The sequence below is a fragment of the Tenebrio molitor genome, chromosome 1 (genome assembly GCF_963966145.1).
Source record: "Tenebrio molitor chromosome 1, icTenMoli1.1, whole genome shotgun sequence".
NCBI lineage: Eukaryota > Metazoa > Arthropoda > Insecta > Coleoptera > Tenebrionidae > Tenebrio > Tenebrio molitor.
The window spans coordinates 45,794,040-45,821,939 of NC_091046.1; the positions used below are offsets into that span (position 1 = coordinate 45,794,040).

At 41.7% G+C, this 27,900-nt stretch overlaps 3 protein-coding genes and 1 long non-coding RNA gene across 7 annotated transcripts in view; 3 read left to right on the plus strand and 1 right to left on the minus strand.

Moving 5' to 3' along the window:
* LOC138138432 (frequenin-2) overlaps positions 1-13,335 on the plus strand; it is a 44,771-nt gene extending 31,436 nt beyond the window's left edge. Inside the window, exons 2-8 of one of the 2 annotated variants that reach the window (XR_011162029.1) lie at positions 2,979-3,003; positions 5,853-5,901; positions 5,951-6,040; positions 6,850-6,928; positions 11,450-11,538; positions 11,588-12,164; positions 12,225-13,335. Coding sequence is in view for 1 of the 2 variants with exons in the window: in XM_069058365.1 (XP_068914466.1) it covers positions 2,979-3,003; positions 5,853-5,901; positions 5,951-6,040; positions 6,850-6,928; positions 11,450-11,538; positions 11,588-11,752 (497 nt within the window). In the remaining variant the exon portion in view is untranslated. Of the gene's footprint in view, positions 1-2,978; positions 3,004-5,852; positions 5,902-5,950; positions 6,041-6,849; positions 6,929-11,449; positions 11,539-11,587 lie in introns of both variants that reach the window. The other variant, XM_069058365.1, reaches the window with a different exon arrangement.
* Positions 15-1,457, plus strand: LOC138138440 (uncharacterized). Its single transcript, XR_011162032.1, has 2 exons — positions 15-1,176; positions 1,226-1,457. It is a non-coding gene; the product is annotated as an uncharacterized lncRNA (long non-coding RNA).
* A 525-nt stretch (positions 13,336-13,860) lies between the features above and the next one.
* Positions 13,861-26,187, plus strand: Psa (puromycin-sensitive aminopeptidase). Its single transcript, XM_069058396.1, has 4 exons — positions 13,861-14,276; positions 23,473-25,230; positions 25,287-25,658; positions 25,713-26,187. Exons 1-4 carry the CDS (start codon positions 13,887-13,889, stop codon positions 26,043-26,045), a joined length of 2,853 nt encoding a protein of 950 aa, XP_068914497.1. The 5' UTR covers positions 13,861-13,886; the 3' UTR covers positions 26,046-26,187.
* A 356-nt stretch (positions 26,188-26,543) lies between these two features.
* Eip63E (cyclin dependent kinase Eip63E) overlaps positions 26,544-27,900 on the minus strand; it is a 50,382-nt gene continuing 49,025 nt past the window's right edge. For all 3 annotated transcript variants that reach the window (XM_069058421.1, XM_069058430.1, XM_069058439.1), the window contains one exon: positions 26,544-27,872. In XM_069058421.1, coding sequence (XP_068914522.1) covers positions 27,808-27,872 — 65 coding nt within the window. In that variant the 3' untranslated portion in view covers positions 26,544-27,807. The remainder of the gene's footprint in view (positions 27,873-27,900) is intronic.

Consider the following 27,900-nt stretch of genomic DNA (forward strand, 5'->3'; position numbering starts at 1 on the left):
ATTTACGACGTGTTTAGCGCCGCCGGAATCAATACATAATTTTCTAAAATTTATTTGCGATGTTGCGACCTTGACACCCCCACCCAACCAAGCTTCGTTATCTTTGCGTCACAACTCCACTCCCTGTCCCATTTTTATTTATCTCAGCTGTCAAAGCTTCCAAGTATCTTCAAGCAAATCTATCTGCGAAAGCAGTTTGACCGGTGGAAGAATTATATTAGTGGACAAAGCAATTTTCTTCGTGTGGCGTGACTGCTAAAGTTATTTAAATGGTCTCTTATCCAATGGGTTGTAACGCACCTATCGTGCTATTATTTATGCTCTCGAGGAAATGACCCGACAAGCTTTTACTCCACTTCCAGAGCTTTATTTAGAAGACCGGAAGTGCAGACAACGCGAGTGCTCTCGCGTCACAAGTTGACCTGCAACAAGTCCTCTTGACGTGTTTAAACCGGTTGCACTTTTCAGTCAAGCGCGAAGGGTGGTATGGATTGGGGTGCAAGGGTGGTTTGTCATGCAATTTAACTTTTGTGCGCCTAATGGAGAGTAATTGCGGCGACTTCTCCGCTGCACTTTATTTTGTCTTGGGGGAGCATGTTCAAGCAGAATCGCAGATTGTCTCGCTAACGTGATTACTCAAGTTCTAAATTAAAAGTGTTGTGTTAAGAGATTGGATGGTTGTGGACTCATCGATTCTTTGCGTTGATTGGAGTTCTTGCGGAAATGAAAGCTCCAGCAAGTGCAGTTGCTTTCTCTTTGTTCCTGCGTAAGCACCTTTAAATTCTCCAGATTTGTATCCCAGTTTTCTACTGCAAAGAGACCTTCCACAAACCACCCCCGGTTAGTCGTTGTCAAATGAAATAAAGCAGGGTCGGTGGCAGGATTCGATCCCGCCGCCCTCATGAATTCTCCATTTCCATGCTTTTAGCCCAACATGTGGGTCCTCGATGGGAGATCCATCAACTGACAGGACACTTTCATTATCGAAAGAATCCTCCACCCCTCCTCATACCCTCCCCTCCCCTTAATTATTCACCCCGCGAATCGCGACTGACATTCGACACGTCAAATAAATCCGAAATTGGACGTTTCCATTGATGGACCGCGATTGATTGAAGGATTTCATGCTCACCTGAAACTTCCACACCCGGACGTGGCTAAGTCTTGCGGCAACAGGTGTGTTTGCTAATTTATTTAACGGGGTAGGTGGAACCGGTGCTTTTAGGAAATGGGGTCTCTTCGCACGCTGGCCATCTTCACCATCGGTCTGCTAGGCGGGATCTACTTCGGACGGCACAAGGACGTCCTCTGGGCCTTCCTCGACCTGGAAACGAAGAAGAAGCAGTGGACTGACTGGAACGCTGAGTGCGAGAAGCTGGCGGAAGAAGAGGAGCAAGAGTGCACCTGTGGCGCTCACCACTGAATGCATTGTCGAAATTAAAGCGATTTTTACATAATATGGAAATTATTTGTCTCACGGTCGGGGCGGTAAAAGATGACGGAATAAGAGGAAAGGGGCGCAAGTTCTGTCAACAAATCGTTAATGTGGTCTTCGTGCTCTTGCTCGGATAGAGTTCGTGCAGAATCTCTGGTAATTTTGGCCCAGTCAAAAATGATGCAAATTAATTGCAAGGAAAAAGGAAACTCGGTTTGCCACGTGGGCCAAGGACAGTCCAGTCGTTATCCTTGTTTTGTTTTTTTACGACTTCCGGTGACGCAGAATCAAAATAAGTTCAATTAACTTCTGGTGTTGAAACTGATTAAGAAGGAATATGTTCACCACTGCCTCCTAGATATGACAAGACAAGTCTTTTATCCGGCCCCAGCAAAATCTTTGTGATTTCGAAATGACATTTATCGGGAGCACCTAACCTCCCTCTTTTAAAACGTGTAATATTGGTTGCATACTTATTTATACTCAAATTCATCAAATTAAACAATTAAACACTTGTCAACCGTTGCAGTACCTCTTTTATTAAATTTTACAGTGTGTAGTTTCCGTTGTACTTGTTTACTAATTGCATAAATGTAAAAAAAATTTAAAAAAATAAATGCTAGTAGGCAACCAACCATGCACCGTACCGCAGCGCACCATAGAAAACAAAAATAATGCCTTGAACTAAAGATATTTTCATAGTTGATGGCGGAAACAAAAGACTGAGAAATGTCACAAATATATATTGTCAGTGTCAAATTTCTCAAAGACGTTCGTGATTTCGACAGAAATGCCGCAAATTGGCAATAAGAAAGTTTCATCGTCGAACTAGAGACATAATTTGTAATACATTTGATTATATTTGAATAACTTTTCCTTTAGAACCACTGACAAAAATTGGTTTCCTGAGAATTTATTTTTTCAATCTATTTAGCGAAAATTTAAATTTACCTGGACATTCCTTTTTACGGCGTTTATGAGAAATTTGACACTGACAATACAATTTGTGACATTTCTCAGTCTTTTGTTTCCGCCACTAAATATGAAAATACCTCTACGAGGCCGTGATGTTCACAATTTTTGGTAACATTTTCTGGTAACCTAGGTTAACCTAGGAGCAAATTAATTCCAGGGCTGAAGAGAACAACATTTCTCCATTGTGAGACACCCTATTTATGCTAAATCCTGTAAGGGATGTACGAGTTTGTATGTTAAGTTTTAATAGTTTGGAGTAAACTATGAAATTTCATGATGTGTTAAAGTGGTGCTCTCTGCGAATATTTTAATAGTTATGGAACGTCCTTATCTGAAATGATGTGCCTTAATGGAAACTGGTAACTTGGCAGTTTAGTCGAGTTCCAGTTTTATACTGAGATTAATGGTTGTCTATGGAGAAAGGAATGTCTCGATGTAATTAAAATTAATGGGGTGAATTAGTAAGTTGCAATTAGGGGAGCGGACAAGGCTGAAAAATTACTGTAACAACTTCTACACAAGCGGATTATTTATTCTGATGTTTTCTAATTGTCATTTTCTGTTGCAGTCACAGAAAAAGAAATTCGGCAATGGTAAGTGAATTTTTACTTTCCAACGAGACCAGTGTGGTGGAGGTGTTGGATTCTCTCGTGGGCTGTGACCTTGGAAATACGCGCTTGAAGGCGGTGAAAAATTTGTAAATGTCACAGCCCGTGAGAAAATCCATGGACAGCTCCGCAATTAAAACGTTTGTTACGTCGGTTTTCCTCGTCGTGATAGATTTTGCGAAAATAATTCCATTGTGCAGATTTGTGGAAACTGGTGCGCATTTCATTAGAGCCGCGTCGATAAATCGGGCGAAGCGCGAAAACGTCACGAAGATAAATGTTTTACGATTTTGGCGCAAATATTTTTCCTATTATGAATAACGACTGCCGCATCGATTTTCACTAATCCCCGACAGAAATAAAGCGGCCTTAGAATCAATATTTTTTACTGAATTATTTACGATCGTAAATGCGCGCTCCGGAGCAGTCCGGTCCTGGAGTCGCGTGGTTCATTTGCCGTACTGATTTATAAGTTATGAGGAACGAGGAAAACTTAGCAACAGGGTGTTGCGTGAGTCCCGGCACTACAATAAATACGGTTTATTTCGGCGAATTATTTCGTTAGCAAGTCGAAGTGTGCTGCGAAATTAGCATTTTGTACAATTGTTGCAATAATGTTGGCGGCTACGAATTAGGAGCCAAGTGGCGGCGGGCGCCAGTTGCCGCCCCCGAAATAATAATAATTCTCCAAGTGATACTTGTACTTCTCTGCTGCTCTTCCAAATGCTACCTCCAAACGCCCTCCCCGTCTTGGAAAGATTAGAAAATTAGTCATAGTAGGCTACGAACAAAAAAGGGTATGTCTTAACTTGTTTCTTTATTTGCGTAAAGATAGAGCTGCCTCCGCAATTCCCCTAGCACAATCTACTACTTCGTCTGTTCTTTTGTTTCGGCCTCTGCAACCATCTTTTTTTTTCAACAGTTCCATAAAACTTGGTAAACGTCGTCATAGGTATCGTCCGGCGAGAAAATAAAAATGAAATTCTTAATGCATTGATCGAAAATGTCTTCTTAAAAAATGACATCAGCCTTGGGAGTTTTATTTGGCCTGATCGTTCGTGGAAAAGCTCTTTTCTCTTTAATATCCGAAAGAATCTGGATTTGTGTAAAGGAATCAATGCACGAATCCTCGAGTGTCTATATCGTCGGCGAAATTGCCACAAATAAAGGAACAAAATCTCTAATCGTGTAAGCAAGTAAAATTGGATTTGTGTTGCTGTTTCGAGGATTTTATTACATTTGAATTGATTTATGTACGGAAACTGCTGCGTATACTTCCATCGGAGGCAATTTTTGCAAATTGAAAGTTAACCCCGATACTGGAGCTTTGCTGATCGAGATTATGTCCAGACACGAACGTGATTAACGTTCTCTCCTGATACTTCTGTGGAGTAAGTAGATGTGACAAGTTTAGTAGATATTTGGTTTTCGATTAGCGCCGCATTACACCACACTATTACGCAGCAGCCTAATCTGAAATCAATTTTTTGGATGATGACGCATAGATAAGTAGGCGCTTGGATAGATAACAATTTACTGCCAGGGCTCTCGATATTTGAAAAATATTATTAGAACGCTGTCAAAGTGCGTCAAATATCAAAAACTTCAAACACGAAAACAAACGTATTTCTCATAGAAAACGCAACCACATTATGTAAATGTAACTGTAGTAACTTTCACACATGCACAAATTGGTTGCATATCGCAGTCACAAATTTATATCACTGAACTTTATGGCAGAAGTTTTGGTTGCCAAGCAACCACTCCGAATACAAAAATTCTTCAACTTGCTGGAGCTTTTTCGTCAGCAGAGGGCTCTTTTGAAAAATCACGCAATTGTTTCGTGCTAAAACCCAAGTGAAAGAAACGCTTTACCTACTGGTGAAGACCTAATCAAAATCGATTCAGTCATTTTTTAGTTATAAGCGCACAAGTGATACACACATATGTGCAAATATGTCAAAATTGCGGTGTATTTAATTCAATTTAATTTCCACATTTCAGAAGCTTTTTGTCTCACTTTTTTATTATCTTCCTTTCTCCACAATCGGTGGTTTTCTTAATTTTGCTAATTTTTTTTCTAACAAAAACTCTTGTCCCCTTGTCTCTTTTGTCATGTAACGTTCTTTCTCTTTTCTAATCCGTTTATTTGACCATTACTTGTCTTGTACAAACTTATTTAATTACTTTTGCGTTATACTTTGTCTTATTCTGCTTTAATGATGGCAATTTACTCGGGTGACGTTGCTCCCCTAGGAGCACCTGCTCTACGCCGTAGGCTTAGACACTTCCAAGCTTGATTCCTCTCCCAAAATTCGTAAAAGGCGCTTCTGTTCCATTTTGAAATCTTGCTCTGCTTTTATTCGTGCAAAAACGCGTCGCCACAAATATCCTTTGAAACTTCCTGCAAGTGGGTCCCGGATATTAGGTCGTCGCCTAGTTTATTAACAGTGGAACTAGTTAATTAAGATCGAAATATTTAAGGGGAAGGAACACGTGCCATAAATTATCCGAGTCTAGCTGAAAGAATAAAATTTAATGAATCCAAGGTGGAATTAATGCAAATGGATGTGGAACGCGTCGGGCGCCATAATATTTAATTAAGAGCAAAACTTTCCGTTACGAGTTGCGAAATAGTTTTCCGCTGAAGCGGAAAAACCGCGTGTCAATTAGTGTTAATTGCGCAGTTTTTTGCGAACAGTTTTGAACAAATAATTGTACAGCACCTGGTCCGAGCTTTCGGCGAATCCTCGCCCAGCTTAATTTGAATTTATGGGTGCGGAATAAAACTGCGAGCATGTGCGGCTGTACTAAAAGGATTTGAATTGTTCCAGGCATAAAGGATTCCTGAAAGATTGTCCGAACGGACTCCTCACAGAACAGGTGAGTGGTTTCCGAGCTTTGACTCCTCTCTCTAATTCTGCTGTTTCAGGGGTTTATTAAAATTTACAAACAATTCTTCCCACAAGGAGATCCTTCCAAATTCGCCTCACTAGTGTTTAGGGTATTCGACGAAAATAATGTAAGTGTTGGGAAAAAAGTTTTCAATATTTTAATATCTTGCCTGTCACTCACTCCAGACAGTTTGTCTCTCACAATTGGAGACTAAATCGCCGTATTGTTCTAAATAATAGCTGGGACAATTCCCCCAGATTTTCTCCGCCAATCACTTGTCACGTAATGCCAGAACGCTTCGGTTCGATTTTATTTTGTGCTTTGAACGAAGCTCAATAGACTTATCCCGAAGTTACTCGCGGCTCAGAATCAACTGTTGAGGAATAATAAGAAGCAAGACGGCTCGATCGTGTCTTTTCAGGGCACAAAGCTCTCACAAAAATGACATTTTAACGTTCAAACGTCACTTGTATAATAAATGAGGTTTTTGTCGTAAAAACTTAAATACCTTTTTGGGGCGAGCCCCGCTTAAATTTGTATCAAAAGGGGTCGCTTTCTTTCACCCGAATAATTTATGATACATGGATTTTTCGAATTTCTTCTCAAAAATCGAAAGCGGTGCGGCGCGGGCTGAGCACGCCGCTACTCGTCAATTATTCAAATTGATTCCGTGGTGGCGGAAATCGAATTTATGCAAAAACACCGACGCCATAAGCCGAACTGTCCGCGGCTTTTAAAATTTCATTTCCGCCTCGAGCTTTCTATAGATCTCCGATAATGTCGGGGCTGTCTCTCGGGGCTCATAAAACAGACCCGGTCCTGGATCGCATCCGAAGTGACACATATCTGGCGCAATGTGAATATGAGTGGGGCTATAATGTGATGGGTGTTTGCCGTCGCCAAAATGGATGGACTCATTTTTTTTCACAATTGCAGGACGGTTCCATCGAATTCGAGGAGTTCATTCGGGCGCTCTCGGTAACGTCTAGAGGAAACCTCGACGAGAAGCTGCATTGTAAGTACCGTTTTTCTTAATATACACATTAAAAAAATATCTACTTAATTTAAAAAAAAAAACAATAATCATTGTTATTATATCGTGCTCTGCGCCCTCGCAGGGGCAGCGCGTGATTTCTTTTCAGGGAGATGCTTCACTCTATCTTAATTATTATAAAAGAGGGCACGGCATCGAGGCCGTCCACAATGCAACAAGTCATTTGAAAACTGTCGATTTTTTTGTCACGTGTGCCGTTGCTTTAGATATCTTTTTTGAATTTCTTCTTCTCGGCGGTTTGTGATTAGTTTTTGTTTTTGCAGTATGATCAATCCCCGCGATCTGATTAATCAAAATAAAACGGCCAAATCTAGATTGGAATAAGTAAATTGGACAGACTAACTAATTCATTACTCAAATTTAATCCGGAGCCGACCTCTTCATAATTGAGACCAACTCCGGGCGGGTAATACACCGGAATTATTAGGCGCAATCAAATTAATTTGTCCTTGTACGAATTGCGTACCGCATTGGCATTTCGTTGGCACTGCTTTCGGTGCTTAATAACGATATTTGTGACGGTAATGGAGCCTGATTGGTTTAATTGTCGCCCGAAATACAAACAAAATGGACAATCGAACGTTTTAGGAGGTAATTTTTGGACGGTTCGTAATTCGTGAGTTCGACCGTTGCGAGCACGGCGGACCGAAAATGGGCGCGCAAAAATGTTGTGCAAAGTTTCTGTGAAAATCTCACCTGTCCCAGGTGAGACTCCACAAGTAAAATAATCGGTTCAGAGACTTTGAATTAAATCTAAAACACAAACAGGAACTCGCACAGTTTTAAAAGCAAATTTGGAATTCTTGGGATGTAACGAGCTTTGACGTTGCTTCATCCAAATATGCTAATCCAGTCGAAAGAGTAAACACTGCCTTTGAAGATTTTTTTTTACGTCATGTCATAATAAAAACAGAATTGGGGGTGTAATTGAATATGTGCGTGTTTGGGGTTGTCAGTTATTAAGGGTTTGTCATTTTTTGTGACGGTAATTTCTTTGTCTTCGTACCCAGCTTTTCAGCAAATTAACTAGTATTGCTAACGTTAGCTGACGCCACGCCACACGGGCACCACGATGGCCGCGCTGATTTTTCCCACGTTTGAGATAAAAGAGATTCAGGATAATGCGGGGCTGCCCCAGTTGGAAGTGCACGTCGGGTGCAGGATAATTCCTGCCCACACGTTTATTTTCTAGGGATGCTGGATTAGCATTTCCTGTGCTGAACAGGATTATTTCTGGAACAATATCGACGGCTGCGCCTGTTTGGGCGTTGGGTCAGTGGAACTTGTTGACAACAGAAAATTGAAAGCACAGACATTTTACTTCGGATTTTGCTTCTTCCTAAGCAGAAACAGTGTGTTTTGGCTTGTACGACGAAATTGAAAAATCTGTCTCAATTAACGTCACAGAGCTTGGGCTTTGACGATGAGAAAGCTGCTACACTCAGTCTTGTTGACTGAGCGCTTGATGCAATTCGTCATTGTGAATTTGTTTGGATCTGACAACGTTTCGATTTCTTCGTGAAATCCTATTTAACACAAGGACCTCGGAATAATAAAATATTAAATCGGGAATCAAATTATTTATCCTTAGAGTTCTTTCAGGTCTATTACTTCGTTCCATTCTCCTTTATGTTGCAATAAAATTTTATTCTTCTATTGTATTGCAATTTCTCTGTAATTTTTTGCACTTTGAACATTTCTCCAAGCTGCTTTTCCCTCTTTCCTTCTCCTTTATTTTTTTCCAATACAGCCCCAAGAAATTTCATATTTTACAACCACCTTGCAAAGTTACTCTCTTTTGCTCTTGACGTAGTCGACTAATGATAAATACATCCGGCCTTGATGCCGCGCCCCTTCTACAACAACAAGCACGATAACATTTTAAATGATTTTTGTTATCTGACAACAAAAATGTGAAATCAATCGAATATTCCTCAATGTCATCCTTAATATCCTTTTAATTTCACTAACATTTTTTTGTACGTTTTCCAACAATATTATTGTACGTTTTGATCCTTTTTCCTCTTTTCCTGATGCCTTTTTTATTTGCTCTCTCATCATCATCATTATTTTTATCGACGTCCCTCCACGTCAGATCCTTATCCCTTCGGCGATTCCACCCCCTTTCGGAAAGAACCGTCTTCGGGGCTAATTCGCGCGAAAGAGACGGCGGCGGTCGCCGCAAATGCGAATTAATTACGGCGACATGGCTGAATTATAACGCTCATTGCTTTTACACTGTCAGCCTTGCAAAAGAAAAGAGTCATAGTTAACGGCGTCGCCGTGTCAGACGTATCACAGAGAGGACAATTTTCAACTACATTTACTGGACGAATAATTATCCACAAGGCTCGTTACCCCAGATTTGTGTGTCGTCGGGCTCTCGCCAACCTCTGTAATTAATTCCGACTTTTTGCGAAGGAGCGGCGTGTGCCAATTCACGGCGGCGGTAATGCGGGCGGCGGAGGTAACCGAACCGAACCGCGATCCCAACCGCAATTAGATGCGACCGCGGCGGCGTGTTCTACCTTCACGGGGGGCAACGCAAATGCATTTTGGTGCAAAACTGTATTAGGAAGAAATGCGGGCCCAAGGAACTGCCTGGGAAGCGTCACCTCTTCAAAAAATCTCTTCTTTCGTTGGGTTTTTAGTTTTTAATTCGCCTCACGCTTTAAACTGACAACACCGACCTCACCATTCAAAGCCTCTGCTCTCATGCATAATCGATTTACTGTCACAGGTAATCGCTACCAACTGATAGCGTCATAGTTTGGCTCGTTCGCTTCCGAAGTTCATCGAAGTTAGACAAAACAATTCAAGTTTTGGAAATGTCAAACTGTGACGGACGAACGTCACAAGTCAATTTCAAACAATTCAAAAAAAAAACAACGCACTTAAATTTTGTGTATTACTGGTTGCATAACAAAACTCGATTCTTTCGGAAAGGGGGTAAAATCTCCTGACAGATTTTCCCACCTCTTGGTGATGATAATGAATGCGGCCTGAATGCCGTGTCGTCGGGTGTGTCGATTTGTGAAGGCTGCGTTCGAAAATATAAAAAATCTGTTGGGATTCTTTCCCTTTTACGATATTCAAATAAAAGCATGAATGAAACATTCGGGTGGGCGTGATTTGATTCGGGAGCGGCGCGAAGACGTGACGCCGCCACCTGTACTCCCCGTAAAAACCGTCGAATTTCCATTCAACGGTGGTGTTTACTAATTCCGGGGAATTCCCGCGGGGCGACAACGTTGTCTGAAATACGGACGTGCATGCGGTGGTACGCCGCCCCCATACAACCCGATGACACTTCGCCGCCATCGTTCCAACTGGTTGCTCGATCAATACCTCTACCTACATACTTTGGACGGACGACAGTGCAATTATCTGCCTGCACGCTCGTCTATTATTAACAAAAGACACGTGGAGTGACTGTTCAGACTTTGAAATGCCCCCGAATCAGAATCGCAAATGGGAAATCGACACGGGTATTCGCTCGGCCCAATTTGCATCAAATCTGACGAAGAGGCGGCGAAAAACGGTCGTGTTGGTAGGCACTGGGGTTTTGCCGGGGGCGGTCGTGTTTTTGCCAGATTAATTCGTCTTTTCTATTTAATCCGAAACACTTTCGTTCGATCATCTGTCAAAGCCAGCAATATGATTTACTTTGTTTTTCCCAACGCTGCCTTCATCATCGTTGTTCTCATTTAGTCCAGACTGAAAGGTCCCACCTTATTTTTGTAAACTCCGCCAGATATGATTTTCCTCGAAGATCATATTTTTCGCCGGCTGAACTTTCACAGATGTGTTAAAAAGTTAACGGAGTTGGAGGAGTTTCGTCAGTCAGGCGGAAAGAATGCTTTTAGTTTTATGAGCAACTACGCTACAGAACACTAAGGGGGCGCTGCGGGTCAAAACAAGAGTCCTTCGTGGCTGATTATAAACAATAATAATAATGCTTTCATAAGGTCTTGTGTCGTTTATTCGGGTTCGGTAATGGCGTTCATTATCACACTAGTGAGATAATGAATGCGTTACTTCACTACCAGTTAAATTTCTAAGCTTTTGATATTTTTATTTAAATTTAACACACCCTACTTTGTCTCCGAACAATAAAATATAAGTTGCAGTAAAATTCTTGACTATTCAATTCGAAAAAATCCATAAATATGCGACATAAAATGCGCATCAATATAATTTTACGAGTCCACATTCGAAGGTGAGTCTAAATGTGGTTTTCATTTTTACCATCCCCCAATAAAACCAACATTAGGTATCCAATATTGAAAATTCAAGCGACACGCAAAAGCCCAAGCCTGAATGCTCAACACCCGATCCGTGCCAATTTCCACTCCATCAAATATTTATCTCGATAAGAGAACGCCACGTCTTGTTTAATTTCAATTCAGCAGTGGAAACCAGGCTTCATCATTAAAATCCATTCAACTATCGTGACTTTTGAGTGAATTTTTTATGTTGCAGGGGCGTTCAGGCTTTACGACGTGGACAACGACGGTTTCATAACGCGAGACGAGATGTACAACATCGTGGACGCCATCTACCAGATGGTGGTAAGTATCTTGCGGCAGAAAATGTTTGTTCTGATTTTGTGCGTTGCAGGGCCAGCAGCCGTCCGAGGACGAGAACACGCCCCAGAAGCGAGTCGACAAGATCTTCGACCAGATGGACAAGAACCACGACGACCGCCTCACCTTGGAGGAGTTCCGGGAGGGCAGCAAGGCGGATCCGAGGATTGTGCAGGCGCTGACTCTGGGTCCCGAATAGCATAAGGACGCCGGCATTTTGCCCGACGCGCTCTGACGCAACCGAGGGACTCTATTCAGCCACTCCGGGCCCGGCTTTATCACGAAATTATCTTGTCTTTTTATAGCGTAGAGGCGAGGCAATTTTTGGGCTTTTCTACTTGATCGAATTTTGTCCCTCGTGTCAAACCACGGCTACGACGCTCAATTATAAATATTAGAATGTCAGGTGAATCGTGTATATTCGAACGTCAATTTCTTTTCGTGTGAAGGTTCTTGGCGGAAGAGACGGAAATTTTAACCGGTCTATTCGAGCAACAGTTTCTTTCTGGTCGCACAGACAATCATCAACTCGGTTCTTCAGTGCTTGGCCCATCAAGACCTTTCTTTCGGGTTTGCGTTTCACAAGAAAAAGTGTCAAATGATGTAATTAAGTAAGTCGTGTAAACACCATACTGTTGTTGAAGCAGATTTTATACATATTTTTGTGCTAGCAATAACCTTCTTGCGTCCATCTTGTCCGGAGGGGTTTCCGGGACGGTTCCGGTGGTGGGCACGACAAAAATTTCGCCTCCTGGAAGCCCACTTCCTCCAGTTATCTCGAATGGACGCTAAGATACTACGTAGAAATAGGTTACATTAATGGTAGTTTCAAACTTTCTATGTACTATAATGGTTTTAATGGTTATATTTATTGGACTTTTTAAAAATGAACAAGTCTCCTCAATGTCGGAAACGCCAATATCCTTTTAAACTTGTTTCTCGAACCTTTTTATGCCATTTCGATTGTTTGACTAGTGCTTGTGGCCGTTTTTCTTCTCGATTATTTATCAAGCTTCTGCAGTGTCTAACAACTTGTAAGGGTTTCTAACTATTTTTATGTACTCGTATAGATTCTAACTCTTTTCTATAATGCTAGATAAAAAGTATTTTAAAGGTGATAAGGTGACAAATTAGGAAATTTTGGATCTCGATGTTGGTATGACAATACCCACAATTTAACTATAGGGAATTTCAAATACCCAACTATTTAAATGCTACACCGTAAGAGAGCATTTCAACTTTGTACTCTTCAGTTTTGCAAATCATTCTTCCCCGTAAATGTGTTTCGTTTCGACAAAAATTTTAAACAAAGTTACATAAGAGAGAGTAGATATAGTTGTTATCTAATTCTAAACATTTTTAGCTGTTGTACTGCACGAACAATAAGATCAAATTGTTTTTATGATGCGTTGTTATTGTTCTTGAAACACACAAACAGATCACACAGTGCTGGGCGCCATTTGCTTTCGTTCAAACGATATTTTTTTATATTGTCATTTTTATGATGTGGCCTAAATGTATGCGTTTAGATTGTGATGATTTTATAAATTCTGACTGTAGCGTCGCGCTAATCTTTCTGTTACCAACCTTCTGTGATAATTACAATCATTGTATCGCAATAATGAAAATGCTGTGTCTTGTATTGCAGTAGGCTGTTCTTGTTGTTTTAGATAAATTGGTAATATGGTTGTTTTTTTCGACACTGTTTGTTGTTAAATTATGAAACGGATACATTGTGTTTTGTAATATTAAAACTGAATGTACAAATATATAGCATAAATAGTACAAAAACTACTTTCATTTCACCTTCAACGTACCTCTTTTTTTGTCAATTCTACACAATTCACTAAATGAAATTCAAAATATCTATGAATTCAAATCAACTTGCGCGCCACCTGTCAACAGTCCACCAAATAATTGTCACAGAGCCCCCTTGTCAATAAGCGAGACGGTTTTAATTGTACAAACTAAAACGGTAGTAGACTTCTTGCACCTCACACTGTAATATTTATTTATTGATGGCGACAGGTCGCAATATTAATAGTAGCGATCTGCAACAGTGTTTAGCTTGTCACTTCTGCTTATAGGTGGCGCGCCTAAATTTCATTTGAAATGGAAAAAAAAAGCTCCAAAATATGGCAACAAATAAACGAATGGATTAATAAAATAAAAATACGTGTTTATTAATTTTAGCTGTTTTCAGTTCAAAATGAATATCGTGATGTAAATGGAATGTTTTGTGTGGTGTGGTTTATGCAACCAGTAATACTGTGTTGTGCCACGTGACTTAAAGTTGTGTGCAACATAGTAGGCGCCTGTCAAGCTTGTCCTCCATGTTTTTTTCGTCGGCGGTACCGCGGCGCTTGTTCCGTCCCCTTCTGCCCCCGGTGAACGCAATCCTTGTCGTGTTTAATGAATTGCCGGAAGTACCGTTAGCACCGGCGCTCCGCCTCTCCCCTCCGTTCCTCCGGCCCCAGCGTACGCGTTTAGTTCATTCGGTTGCCGTGTCAGTGGAGCAGCGAGCGAGCCCGCTCCGTAGTCTACGTCGTAGAGGCCACAGCATCAGCAGGAGATACCGTTCCGCAGCAAAGGAGTTCGAGATGCCCAGTGGGAAGCCGTTCGAGAGGCTGCCGGAGACGGTCCGGCCGCAACACTACGTCCTCTCCCTGGTGCCCGACCTGAAAGCGCTCGTCTTCGACGGGGACGTCGCCGTGCGGATTGAGGTAGGTCCACCATATGCCGGCGCGGGCGGCGCCGCCACCGAATCGATAGCACGCGGGGCGGCGGCGCCGGCACGCGACGGTTTGAGGTTAGGAAGGCCGTGGAAAAATACAAGGGTGAGCGATCGCCGGGCGGTGGTGGTGGAGCCGGTTGGAGTGGAAGCGAGAATGGGGCGGTGAATGGTTGTTTACGATGTTTTCGCAAACGCACGATTGTGTTACGGTACCTTATCAAAAGCGACAAGAGCGTAAATAAACGGGACCAACAACCGAATAAACAGCGAGAAGTGGTCAGAATTTGTGTGTTTATTGGAAAATAAGCTGAATGACGTGGTTGGGGGACCCAAAAATCTAGACCCAGGCCGGGAGATGCGGCAAGATTTACAGGAAAAAATTGAACATGTCATGATAATGATAATGAAATGCAAATAAAGTATGTAAATAAAAATTCTAGGTTATCATTATATTGAAAAAACAAAACAAAATCATTGTTTTTTAAAAGCACTAGATTACTAGATTTTTGTTGTGCATTTTAATGTTGTTGGACCTGTTTAAACAGTTGATCAACTAAAATTGGGTTGATTTTTGTTAAAAAAAAATCCAAATTGTAAACTTGGTGTAAATAATGATAAAAGTACGAATTTTTAAAAATCAATTTAGAAATTGAAATGTGGAGGAAACTTTGGTGCAAAGAGAAAATTGTGGCATTGTCCTGGGTGAGCCAAAAACCTGTTTGCTTTGTGTGCTAAATACCGTTTTAAGAGAACAAGCTCTCATTTCCAAGTGGAGTCTTCTCCTTCGTATTTTGGGAAACGGGAAAGGATTTTGTGTTGAGTGACGTGTTGAGAAGTCATTCAAAATTTTTCTTGTAAAATAAGAAAAAAGATAAACAATGGACCATTTTTGCCAAAATAAAACGAAAAGATTCTAACGAATGTTTAAAAAAAAAGTAGTCAAGCAGTTTTTTCAAACGCAGATCGTGTTTTTTAGTTGGAATGCTGTGTGAGATCGAAAACTTTGTAAATGGTTTTCGTATACAGGGTGTTTCGTTAAAGTCACAAACTGATATTCCATTAGTGAAAAGTGCTGTGGCGTAATCTTTAAAAAAAAGAAGATTCGTTCTAAGTATTCCATAATAAAGAAATGGTTAGTTCTTTTGGTGTTTAAAGTTTTCTAACCGCCATTTCATATCACGTGATATCTATAAAATTTATTTTTTTTTAATATAAAATTGTGTGTCAGTTATTTGAGGGGATGAGGTATGTATTCTAGCCGAGATTTTTTTTAAATCAATTTTTTTCTAATAGTTCTTAAAGAATAGGGTTTTGAAGAATGATTACTTTAAAAATGTTTCCCTCTTGGTTACTTCTAAATTGTTGGAAAAAACCCAAATTACCGTTGGTAACAACGAATAAAGTTTTATGTTAAAAAAAGAAATAAACGTTTACGCAACAGCCTACAGGTAGCGAAACAACATAAAATTAACGAAACCTTGAACAATCGTTTTATCTTTAAAATGATTTGTGTTCGATAACGGTAGTCCAGGTGAACGTTGCACATTTAGCGCTGTTCATCCCATAGAGCCCCCAAAACCGGAGCAGAAGTAAATGTCACATCCGTCGGAACCGTTTCGATTTTCCGAGCCTACCACCCCGGAGCACGCTGGTGCACTTTGAATGCGCCTCGGACGTGCCGTCCGGCCTCCCGTCCATAAGTTACGGCCCTCGACTTGTGACCCCCGAGGGCGTTCACCCTTGGTGTCGTGAAGTCGGACGGCGGCGACGTGCGCCGCCTGCCCCACATTTCACGTGTTTACGTTTCCACACTCGCTAGATTAGAGATAGCGCAATTAATGGTCGGGGATTACGTGCCCGCCATACGCCACTCCGCTTACGCAATTGTAATCCGTGGGCACCTAGTTCTTCGACAGCGGTAACGCGCGGTACCGGTGGGAAAGCGATAAGTAGGGGGGCGGCCGTCGAGAGGAAAATGGAAAAATGCCACCTTTCGCTTTTACCGTTGTGTTGTTGTTGTTTTGGGCGAGTCGAAATTGAATTCCCGCCAAAAATTTGTACGCGAGCGTTGGAGTTTGGAATTGTTGGTGATTTGGCAAAAAATGAAACGAGTGACGTTCGAGAATTCCCAGTCGGTCGAATTTTTCCTTTTTGTTTCGGGTAATTAAATTCGAGGTGGTCGCCACGATCTTAATTCGATTAAGATGTTTTTTTCGTGACTTCACAGAATTTGAAAAATTAATCCGATTGAACGGTTCGAATGTTGTTCGCGAGAGAAAACATTCTCAGATGAGTCTCAAATGAAATGTCTTTATTTCCAATTTTTGTATAATACATTTATAATAATGTTTACTGTAGAAACTTAAACAATAAGCAAGGACGGTGCTTTTACGAATCTCATCCACCACTGCAAGGTGGATGAGATTCGTAACAGATGCGGTTTAGTACGCAGTCCGTCTTTGACAAAGATGGCGCACGGTCAAGGTAGTCATAACTGTCAAAATGATAAAATAAACATTATTTTTAGCAGTCATTTAAAAAATTGTTATGCGTCTAAAATAATAAACACGGCTTTTGGACACATATCAAGTTGATAATTTGACGTTTATCAGTTTAATACAGAAATTACTTGCTTTATTTGTTTTGTTTATTTGGTCCTGGAAAAAGTATAGTATGCAACTCGCTTATGAACTGTTTTCTAGACACTCGTGACTAAAAAGGTGTTTATAAAACTTGTTGCGTAATATAATATTATCTTAAACTGTATTGTTTTTTTGATGATGACTAGACAACTGTTTCTTTTTATTATGACACAATCAAGACTAGTTACTCTAGTAATGTATTTTAAATTTATCTATCAACAATGCAATAGAATAACTTGCATGAACAGAATAATTTATTTACTTTTCGAGTTTGCGGAAGCACAAGTTGTAAAGTCGTCCACTGTCCGCTGGATAAAAAGTAAAGTTGGCACGATTACATTCTAGTACTTTCTGCTTTATATGGTTGGTAGCTTTAAGCTTTGTTAGCAGAGAATTGCAACAAATTTTTACACGTTTGCGCGAGTTACTGCGATTGCATTTACACACCTTAATTAGCTATCGTAGCTTTTTATATGAACATTCTTCCGATTTCACATTCACACGATCTCATTTGACATTTTTAATGTTTGATACTTGGACATATTTGTTCCCAAAAGACAACTTACACCGCTCAATTTTGTAAAATTTACAATAAGGAGTGGGCAAATAGTGATGACCTCAGATCGTTTTCACTTCTTCGAGTATTCATACTAGAACAAACGTACATACAGACGTTAAAAGATAACATTTTTATTAACTTGACGTTAATGTCATTTACTGATAATGTAGTCTACATATTAAAAAAAAGATTGTTGTGGAATGTGAGTATGAGCAGCATTTAGATTTGGATGACATATGCATTTATTATATCGGGTGTTCATTTAAGTTTCTCCTCAAAGTTGGCGTGGAAGAGTCGATTGTGAACGCACCACGGATCACGATCAGCTGTTTCAATTTCAGATTTAAACTTCACTTTTTGCGTTGTTTGTGTTTTTACTCCGCAGACAGACGAGTGGTGCGTTCACAATCGACTCTTCAACGTGAATTTTGTGGAGAAATTTAATGAACACCTGACGTATACATGCTTTATTTTACAGTTTAGTACGCTTGCTCTTGATTAAATTTTGCTCAATTCGCTACAGAAATAAAGAAAATACGAAATGAATTTCTGGTAAAATAGTCGGCAGCGCTTCATTATCATTTATCGATTATCAGTTATAAAGTGATAACTGTATTTACTCAGTTTCTGGAAATAATTGCAAAACAACTCTAAATGTGCACATTTCATGGTGGTGACAGCTTTTCACTTTCAGTTACGATATGATTAGAAATTTCATGCTACCTCATTCATATCTTGAAGTTTTATTAATAATATTTATTATATTAAAATATTATTTTAGAGACAAAATTGTGTTGCAGAAAATTATGCATGCAACGTTTCTACACATGTATATATTTTTATGCTGCCCTAATGCGCGTAAACTTCCCATTTCCGATTTCAAGTCATGGGCGCAAATAGGTGGTGGAGCGCAAATGTGTAGCTATCTTTGTCCTACACATTAATTACCAGTATGCGTCATCTTTCTCTCTTGCGCCGTTACCATGACAACAAGTGCGATCGTCGCAAGTCAGCTTGAAATAGACCTCTAAAAAAGTAGGGGTTTATACACAATCATGTTACGTAAGTAACTACCTATTTTGATTAGTTCTGTCACGATCGGTTACCTTTTTAAATTTTGAAAAGGATAATTGGCGAGTAAAATTGTTCGTTTGTAGATCCAGACTACAGATTTGGATTTAGATAAAAAAATGCCTTTCACAACACTTCGGTTTTTAATTAATTGTTTTAGTAATAATTTTGTTACATTTTACTTTCGTAATTTGCAATTATTCTTGACATTTTCATTTGTTCCTGTCACATTCAACCTATTTGGATTGGTATCGATTTATCACCATTTTTGCACAACCAATACAATTATTGTGATTTATTGGTTGGGCAGGAACAACCAGTCTTGGGTACATTACTTGTTTTAAATTTCTAGTCTTTAATTTAAAAAAAATATTGCAAGGATTGTGGCCGTCGTAACTACCGTTTTCACATCACAAACATTGACTAAAAGTAGTTTTAAGGTACAGTCGCGGACAGAAAAAAGTAGGACAAGTCTTATTCAGAAATTTAGCTAAAATTGAGTTGAGTAAACAGGGCTTACTAGAATGAATAAATAAATATTTTAATAGTACATAACCATAGAAATAGTAAACAGACTTACATTAGCGAAAAACATTGTCCTACTTTTTTCTGTTCGCGACTGTATGTAGCAAGTAGAAAAAAACCCCTACATTCTTTTAACCAAAAGTTTGAAAATATTCCTGACCATTCTACATGTCAATCAAATGGTTCTCTAATTACCCACACTTTTTTTGATCTGTTGTCCTTACATCCTTCTTGTTCTCCAAAAGAATAATAGTATTGTTCCAAATAGAATGTTCAAAGCAGTCTTACGATCAGCAGACTCTTTGTCCCTCACTTCCTGATCCTCCTTTTGAAAGTTTCAGAAGTTATGCAATTCCTTGCACCGCGGCTTGATTTAGTAAAGCATGCATGAAAAAACTTGACTGAATGATGATGTTGTAAAACTGAAGCAAGCTTAGCACAGGTGGTCCAAATCCGCAAAGACTTTGACCCCTTCTCGTGGTTGGAGACACACGTCACGGAAAATATGTAAAAAGAAGAGGGAACAATGAAAGAAGTGAAAAATTTTGGAAAATAAATTAACAAAAAAATACGTAACGGGGTACTGGTATCAAATGTATTTTGTTGTAATTTCCGTGGTTAAAAAATATTTTGCGAAGCTACCAACAAGTAGTGACTGCAAGATGTGTACATTAAGCAGAAGTGACGTTTTACATAATAATAAACAAGAAAAAAACATCGTTGCATGTTGTACAATGTATTATTTGAATAACATGTTGCAATAATTTCCAGTTGAATGAATCAGAAGTGGGATGTAATCGGCAAACGTTTGCCGTAATCTCGAAATTAGCAAGAATAAAATTGCTTTGTGTTGTGATGGTTATCCGTGAGAAACCCACGCGAGCTTTGAAATTTTTTCCTGGAGTGAGCGCTGAAAGCTCCCGATCGCCGTTATTCGGAAAGCTCCTCCGTGCCGGTGGTTTCAGCATGCAGCTGCACACCCGTTCGGTGAAAGCGACAACATAAACAAAATTTCTTTTGCCTTTACGGAATCCGACGTGGCCACCAGAAGAATACACAATCCGACGTGTTGTATAGTTAGAGGCACTTTGTATGAGCGAAGTCCCTCCACGTGACCTTGCATCGCTCGTCGCATGTGAATTTCATCATAAATGACGGGCCGATGAAGGGGGCGCCCTTCGGCAAGCCGCGACCCACGCGATCGTGCAATCATTTCGCAAGGATAACACCGGACGGAGAAAAACACGAAGAATTTCGCAAACAAAGAACGGTCCCGATCGGACCAATCCGCCGAAAAAATCCGTGTCGAAGGACTGGAAGGTGAAAATATGATTTCGTTGGCCCTTGAGCCGACAGTGTCGAAACAGATGGCGCCGGTGCGTTCCGTTAGAAGGGCCGAAGTACAGTTAGTCTACCTGGAGGGTGAAAAATGCAGGTACCGTTAGGTGGCAGATGGTCCAGGGACGGACCAAGCGTCCGTGGGGGCTCCTTTTGTCAGGCCCCTCGCTTATCTCGGATCGCCAGCATCCATAATGAATCGTGATCGTCATCGCGTCGCACTGAGATTGTTAATTGCACGACGACGAAGAGTTTTGCGCGATTGTACAGTTGGTTGCAAAAAAAACGGGATCTGTCAGAATAAAATTGACACATTTTTACCTACAATTTTTTCATGGTGTGAAACCTTCTTAGGATAGGAATTGTCAAGTACACAATTATTTGACAAATGGACAAAACCAAATATAGATACATACAGGGTGTTTGAAAATTGCTAGTACAAAAAAAAAACTGTGGCATCTGGAAGCCCTAAGAAATCCAAGAAACCAATTTTAAATTTTTTAAAACAAAAGGGATAAAGTAACCCTATTCCTGCATATTCTACGCCTCAGGCGGGGCAATATTTTTTAAACCTTGGTAACCAATCGTGATGATCGTAGTGATAATGAAGGACTATACAACAATATGAAAAATTTATATTTTTTTGCAAGATCTTGGCAACCACAGATTGACAGTTTAAGAACATCAAATTTTTTATTTCGTTATTGCTTAACAACGTGAAGTGTCTTTTTAAAATACCTTAACTCAGTGGTGCACTAACAATTTTAACCCAATTTTTAGTAATTTTTATCTCGAAAACTAGAGGATTTTTATTAGAATTTTCTTTTGCCGATGACTTCAACTCACCATCACCAATTACCAGGTTTTTTTTGTACTAACAATTTTCAAACAGCCTGTATATGAAAATCGTTGCGTTTTTAATTATGCCGAACCGAGAAATCACCTTCACGATCTTGCAACGATCGGGTGGAGATGGAAAAAAATGTGCTCGGTTGATTTTCACACACGCTAGATGCGGCAAGGTTGACCACTCTTCGGTCGCCCAATAACGCGAAATGTGGGCATGTTGGGTCTGAATGAAACAGATGGAATCCGTTTTTTTTTCTCGTCGATGGAGCGAGTAAAAAGTTTCAAGAGAGGAGATGTGGACGGAATAAATTGGACGGTCGGTGTTTCGCTTCCATTCTCAGTTGTTCATTGATGGTCGTCGATGTTTACTAAAAAAAATGATGCCCGCAGAAGAAATAAAAAATGGTTGGAAAGTTGTCGTTTTCGGTTGGTTTGTATTAAATTGTGTCGAAGCGATGGAGCATAAACTGAAGTAAAATCGGGCAATGAATTCGTCAAGTTCTCACATAAATAACAGAGGAATGAGTGACCCCGTGAATACGATTCGAAATGTTTTCACTATTACTTAAAGTAAAAAAAGAACTAATGAGATAATTAATTTAATACTATCAAAAAAGTTCTCACATAAATCATGACATAACGATCTAACGAAAAAATAGCCGAGCTGTGTTGGTTCGTTTAATAATCGTACAGAATATCTCACGTGCAAAATGATTCTCTTCGTTTGCGTCTTGTCTGATTTTTATCTAATGAGATTTTTGTCCGACAGAAAGTAGATTATATCGTGACAATGGAATTCGGTAATTTTGGGAAATAATTGATAAATGTCCGGGATTTGATGGAGTCAGTTTTATTTTAGGATGACACGGGTGATGTCACCGTACATGGACATCGGTTTTTATTGATAATGTGCGTTTCTTAATAGTGAGAAAAAAATGTTCACGGATTTTTTTACCAAATTAAAAAATATGTGTACTTTTTTTTTTGTTCGACACTGTCAGAATTTGAGAAATTTCTCCTGTGTGAGCGGATTTTGATAAATGTCACAACTTGTCAAAATGAAACGTCAAGCTAATTTTAAAGATTTTTGGCGATTTGGAGCTCGTCGAACAAAAAAACCTTGTATTCAACTCGTTCTTGTGTAAATTGGGCCTTTTTTGGCACTCGTGGGTCTTTAAAACGCTCGTTTCACTCGCGTTTTAAACTGGCCCACTCATGCCAAAAAAAGCCCAATTTACACACGAACTCGTTAAATAAACTACTATTATTTTGTTCCGATGGAAGAAAAATTTACGGCTTCGTGTTGGGCGAAGGATTTCTTTTGCCACTGAACTGTCTGGATTTAAATACACCTGAGTAAACACAATCTTAACTCTCAGAAACTCAAAAAGCTGCCTCCTACATTAGGGACATTCTTAAGTGAAAATAAATTTGATTTCATAGGCTTTTTTTTTAAATAATACTCATTGTTCTCATATCGTAATTTTTTTAGCTACGCCCGTGCGATATTTGCTATTTATCCTACGCATTTTTGGAAAAGTAATGACCTACTTTACCACACACCGTGCTGTAAAGGGAATAAAGTAATTGAAATGTGATCCTGATTTTTCAAGGACCAAAACCAAAATGACGGTTGATGCTGCTGCTCCTATATCTGAAGGCAACAACGGATGTCTACATTTATTTGTTTATGTAGTGGATAAGGATATTAGGTGCATATTTATGACCTTGACTTTGAATTGAATTTTTACTCACATAAAAATGTGTAGATTTTAGAACATTCATAGTAGTCGCAGAAAAAATTCTTTACGCAACACACGATGAATCAACATTATTACTTGTGTGATTACTGATTAAAGTCGAAACACGGCCTCGTTGTGCAAACTTCACATGCGTACGACGATGATAATATTGATAATAATAAAAATCTCCACAAAGTTTTGCATTTTTCGCAAATCACTGATTACGTCTTTACTTTTACTTTACCGTTTTTCGACGGTCCTTTTATTTGCCACTGTGACGTTTTTTTTCTTTGCTTTTTTTGTACGTTGTGTTGTCACAATTTTAACAAAAGCTGATTGTGTGAAGCTGAAAAAAAATATTATAAACCTTGAAGTGTAGGTAGTGTGCTGGTGCACATTTTAAATCCTACTCAAATATTTATAATAAAACAAATAATGATAATGATAATTCCGTTGCAGGTTGTCAGGCAAACAAACGAGATCGTACTTAACGCCATAGACTTAGAAATCAAAAAAGCCTCCCTCCAAGGTTCCAGCGCCGTCGAGATCCCCAGCAGCACCAACTTCTCGGTCGAAGACGAGACCGTCACGTTCAACTTTGCCAAGCCTATTCCCCCGGGACAGTACTCCCTGAACATGACCTTCAAGGGCATACTCAACGACAAAATGAAGGGCCTCTACCGCAGCAAGTACCAGAATCAGCAAGGCGAAGAACGGTACGCGGCCGTCACCCAGTTCGAAGCGACCGACGCCCGCAGGTGTTTCCCTTGCTGGGACGAACCCGCCCTCAAGGCCACCTTCGACATAAGCCTGTCGGTCCCCAGAGATCAGGTGGCCTTGAGCAACATGCCGGTCAAACAGTCGAAAGAGACGGGGGAGCTGGTTAGGTACGATTTCGACACCACCCCCGTCATGTCGACGTACCTGGTGGCGTGCGTCGTCGGAGAGTACGACTACGTGGAGGACAAGTCGGCCGACGGGGTGCTGGTGAGGGTGTACACGCCCCGGGGGAAGAAGGACCAGGGGCTGTTCGCGCTGGAGGTCGCCACCAAAGTGTTACCTTACTACAAAGACTACTTCAACATCGCGTATCCGCTGCCGAAGATCGACCTGATCGCGATCGCGGACTTCTCCGCGGGGGCGATGGAGAACTGGGGCCTCGTCACCTACCGGGAGAACTGCCTCCTGGTGGACAGCCAGAACACGTCGGCCGTGCAGAAACAGTGGATCGCGCTGGTGGTGGGGCACGAGCTGGCCCACCAGTGGTTCGGCAACCTGGTCACGATGGAGTGGTGGACGCACCTGTGGCTGAACGAGGGGTACGCCTCTTTCGTGGAGTATCTGTGCGTGGACTACCTGTTCCCCCAGTACTCCATCTGGACGCAGTTCGTCACCGACACCTACATCAGGGCTCTGGAGCTCGACTCGCTGAAGAACTCCCACCCGATCGAGGTCCCCGTGGGGCACCCGTCGGAGATCGACGAGATCTTCGACGACATCAGCTACTCGAAAGGGGCGTCGGTGATACGGATGCTGCACAACTACATCGGCGACGAGGACTTCCGCAAGGGAATGAACACGTACTTAACGCGCCACCAGTACAAAAACACCTTCACCGAAGATCTCTGGGCGGCGCTGGAGGAGGCCTCCAAGAAACCGGTGGGCGCGGTCATGTCCACCTGGACCAAGCAGATGGGCTTCCCGGTGATCAAGGTCGCGAGCAGAACGGAGAAGAACAACGTCGTCTTGACCTTGACGCAAAGCAAGTACACCGCGGACGGATCGCAACCGTCGGAGGACTACTCGTGGATGATCCCGGTCTCGATAACGACCTCCAAGTACAAAGACAAGACGATCAGCACCGTACTTAAGACCAAGGAGGCGGAGGTCGTCCTCCCGGACGTGGCTCCCGACGATTGGATCAAGGTCAATCCGGGCACGGTCGGATTCTACCGCACTCAGTATCCTCCCGAGATGTTGGAGAAGCTGATCCCGGCCATCAAAGACAGGAGTCTGCCCCCGCTGGACAGGCTGGGGCTGCTGGACGACCTGTTCGCGATGGTGCAAGCGGGACACACCAACACCGTCGAGGTGCTCAAGCTGCTGCAGGCCTACGAAGACGAGACGGACTACACGGTGTGGTCTTCCATCAGCAACGTCTTGGTCAAGCTGAACATGCTGCTGAGCTACACGGACTGCGCAGAGTTGTTCAAAGGGGTCGGTATTCGCACCCGCACGTTACAACCGGTCACTAATAGGTATTTGTGTTGCAGTTCCAGAAAAAAATCCTGAGCAAGGTGTCGAAACGCCTGGGTTGGAACCCGCACCCGGAAGAGCGCCACCTGGACACCCTGCTGCGAGGTCTGGTGCTGGGCCGGATGTCCTGGCTCGACGACGAAGACACCGTCTGCGAGGCGAAGAAGAGGTTCGAGGCGCACGTCAATTCTAGTCAAACCTTATCGGCGGACGTGAGGAGCGCCTGCTACAAAACCGTACTCAGGGCGGAAGGAGAAGGCGTCTACGACACGCTTTTGAAGATGTACCGCTCGGTGGACCTGCACGAGGAGAAGGACCGGATCAGCAGGGCGCTCGGCGCGTGCAAGGACGCCGAGATCCTGTCGAAGGTCCTGAAATTTGCCATATCGGTAAGGCGGAGTCCCCGAGCGAGGTGTCCACGTTAATTCTGGTGGCGGTTTCAGGAGGTGAGGGCGCAGGACACCGTCTTCGTGATAATCTCCGTGGCCACGACGCCCGTCGGGAGGGAGCTGGCGTGGCGGTTCTTCGTCGAGAACTGGACGCTTTTCAACGACAGGTACAAAGGCAACTTGCTGACCAGACTGGTGAAGTGCATGGCCGAGAACTTCGCCAGCGAGAAGAGCGCCACCGAAGTGGAAGACTTCTTCAAATCGCACGACATGTCGGGGACGGAGAGGACCGTGCAGCAGGCCGTGGAGACGATCCGGCTGAACGCGGCGTGGTTGAAGCGCGACACCGATGCCATAAGGAATTACCTCACCACCACCACCAACTGAACCTTACTTAATTTTGTGCATTTTTTACTTTAAGTAACGTTTTTGCCAGTGACTGCACTACTTGTTTTTATTTTTTGAACGTTTTTGTAGCACTTCAGTTATTGTACGTGAATTATCTAATAAACGCAGGTGTCACAACCTACGGGGTGGGTTTCATTGTCCGGAGTGGCCTTTGCACTTTCTCTTCGTCCTGTTAGGAGTGACCCATGAATATTAATTTCCATTGTTGTAACTTCCCTGTTTGCGTCGTTTTAATTTTATTTTCAATGGGGTTTATTTTTTTAGAAGGCTGTTACGCGAACACGAAGACACCCGCGTATTGTGCAACAGGAGAACGTTGGACAATTTCCATGGTGTCACTCGCGCGTACTATTCCACTTCCGCCGGCGATTCAAATTTATGGAAATCTGTCCCAAAAAGTCGCTCCATAATTCATGGAAAGCGATCGGAATCGAATCCGATTATTAATGAAGTTCTTGCGGGGAAAAATAGACGGACTTATACAAAGACATTTATTATTCAGTAAATTTTCGGTATTCGTATAATTATCTTATAATATAAACAACTATTTCTATGTACAATGCAACATGGTACAAGGATTACGTACACCATTATTCCTCGGTATTCATAAAATTTACCTTCAGTAAACACATCCTCGTAACAAACAAACCAAAGTAACAATTTAACTCTATCACATAATATAATGTACACCAATTTTGTACAGTCACACAAAATGGTGCATCATGAAGAGCGATACATCCAAAAAACAAACGACGTACGAAAAGAAGAGATGCGATGATGATAACGAGAAAAGTAAAAAAAAGTCCTGCGAAAAAAAATGGGCTTGTCGCATGTCCGCTTCGAAGAAATAAGAACTTTTGATTTGTCATTTTGACGGAGACGAGTGCCTACGTAAGCGTGCACTGAGCGTGCGAGTGAATTAGTAAAATTGTCTAACCGCTAACCAACATGGCGCTCGCGCCATGACAGTCGCCGGCATGTTTTGGACGTACCACAGGAGGGGTGCATTGCCGCTTAACTTAGTGCCTTGATCCGACGGACTACTCTACTACTGAATACTTCTTTTGTCTCGCTATTTATTCATCGACTAAAGATGGTGTTCTAGAGCTCACAGCTTTCGCTAGTAACGCAACAACTTAACTAAACCATGCTCTATACGAATTAGGCCTATCTTCCTATTTTCCGAGGTGAACCGAGAAGAACGGATGCTTCTAACGACCGCTAACAAAACTACTTGTTGCCCCTTGGCACGACTCGTTCCCCGTCGCTCGGTGCAGCTGCGGCGCCCCCTGCATCGATAAGACACGATCCGACACGATTCAGTCTTGAAACTTGTTCGTTGGGTTGCCTGGCGCGGGGAACCCGATGACGAGTGGGGTGCTAAAACTACCAACGAAACGCTAACGGGATGGGCGATTCCAGCCTTGTAGAACTCAGTCCGCTGCGTGACAGCCCCCTTGAACGTTCATTTTTGTTCCTTTCGACCAGACGCTAGTCTTAGTTTTAATAATTGAGCACCATGGAAGGAATGGATCTGTGTAAAAATTTGTTTTGTTTTTTTTTTCAATTTTTGTCGGTCGCGTGTTCGACTGTTGTCCAACAAACGTCATGAGTGACCGATGAGCCCTTGTTGTACAGCAGCGCAACAGAGGCGTGGCTTGAAGCATGCATGATGAAGGAATAGTTGACCTGAGGGTCATTGCTTGAAGAAGGTTCCTGAGAGAGGTAGTTTCGACAATCCTCATTTGATTCCGGAGTACTGCTCTTGGTGCAGGTGCACGCCCTCCACGCTGAAGATGGAAGCGTCTGCAACGAGACCGCGTCAGGTCCGAGT

What these genes read in the sequence shown, in the direction of transcription:
- Psa (XM_069058396.1), top strand. Translation starts at nt 13,887, where the DNA reads ATGTTTTTTTCGTCGGCGGTACCGCGGCGCTTGTTCCGTCCCCTTCTG. An exon ending in GCGCAGAGTTGTTCAAAGGG is followed by an intron (nt 25,231 to 25,286) that starts GTCGGTATTCGC and finishes TTTGTGTTGCAG; the next exon opens with TTCCAGAAAAAAATCCTGAG. An exon ending in TCCTGAAATTTGCCATATCG is followed by an intron (nt 25,659 to 25,712) that starts GTAAGGCGGAGT and finishes TGGCGGTTTCAG; the next exon opens with GAGGTGAGGGCGCAGGACAC.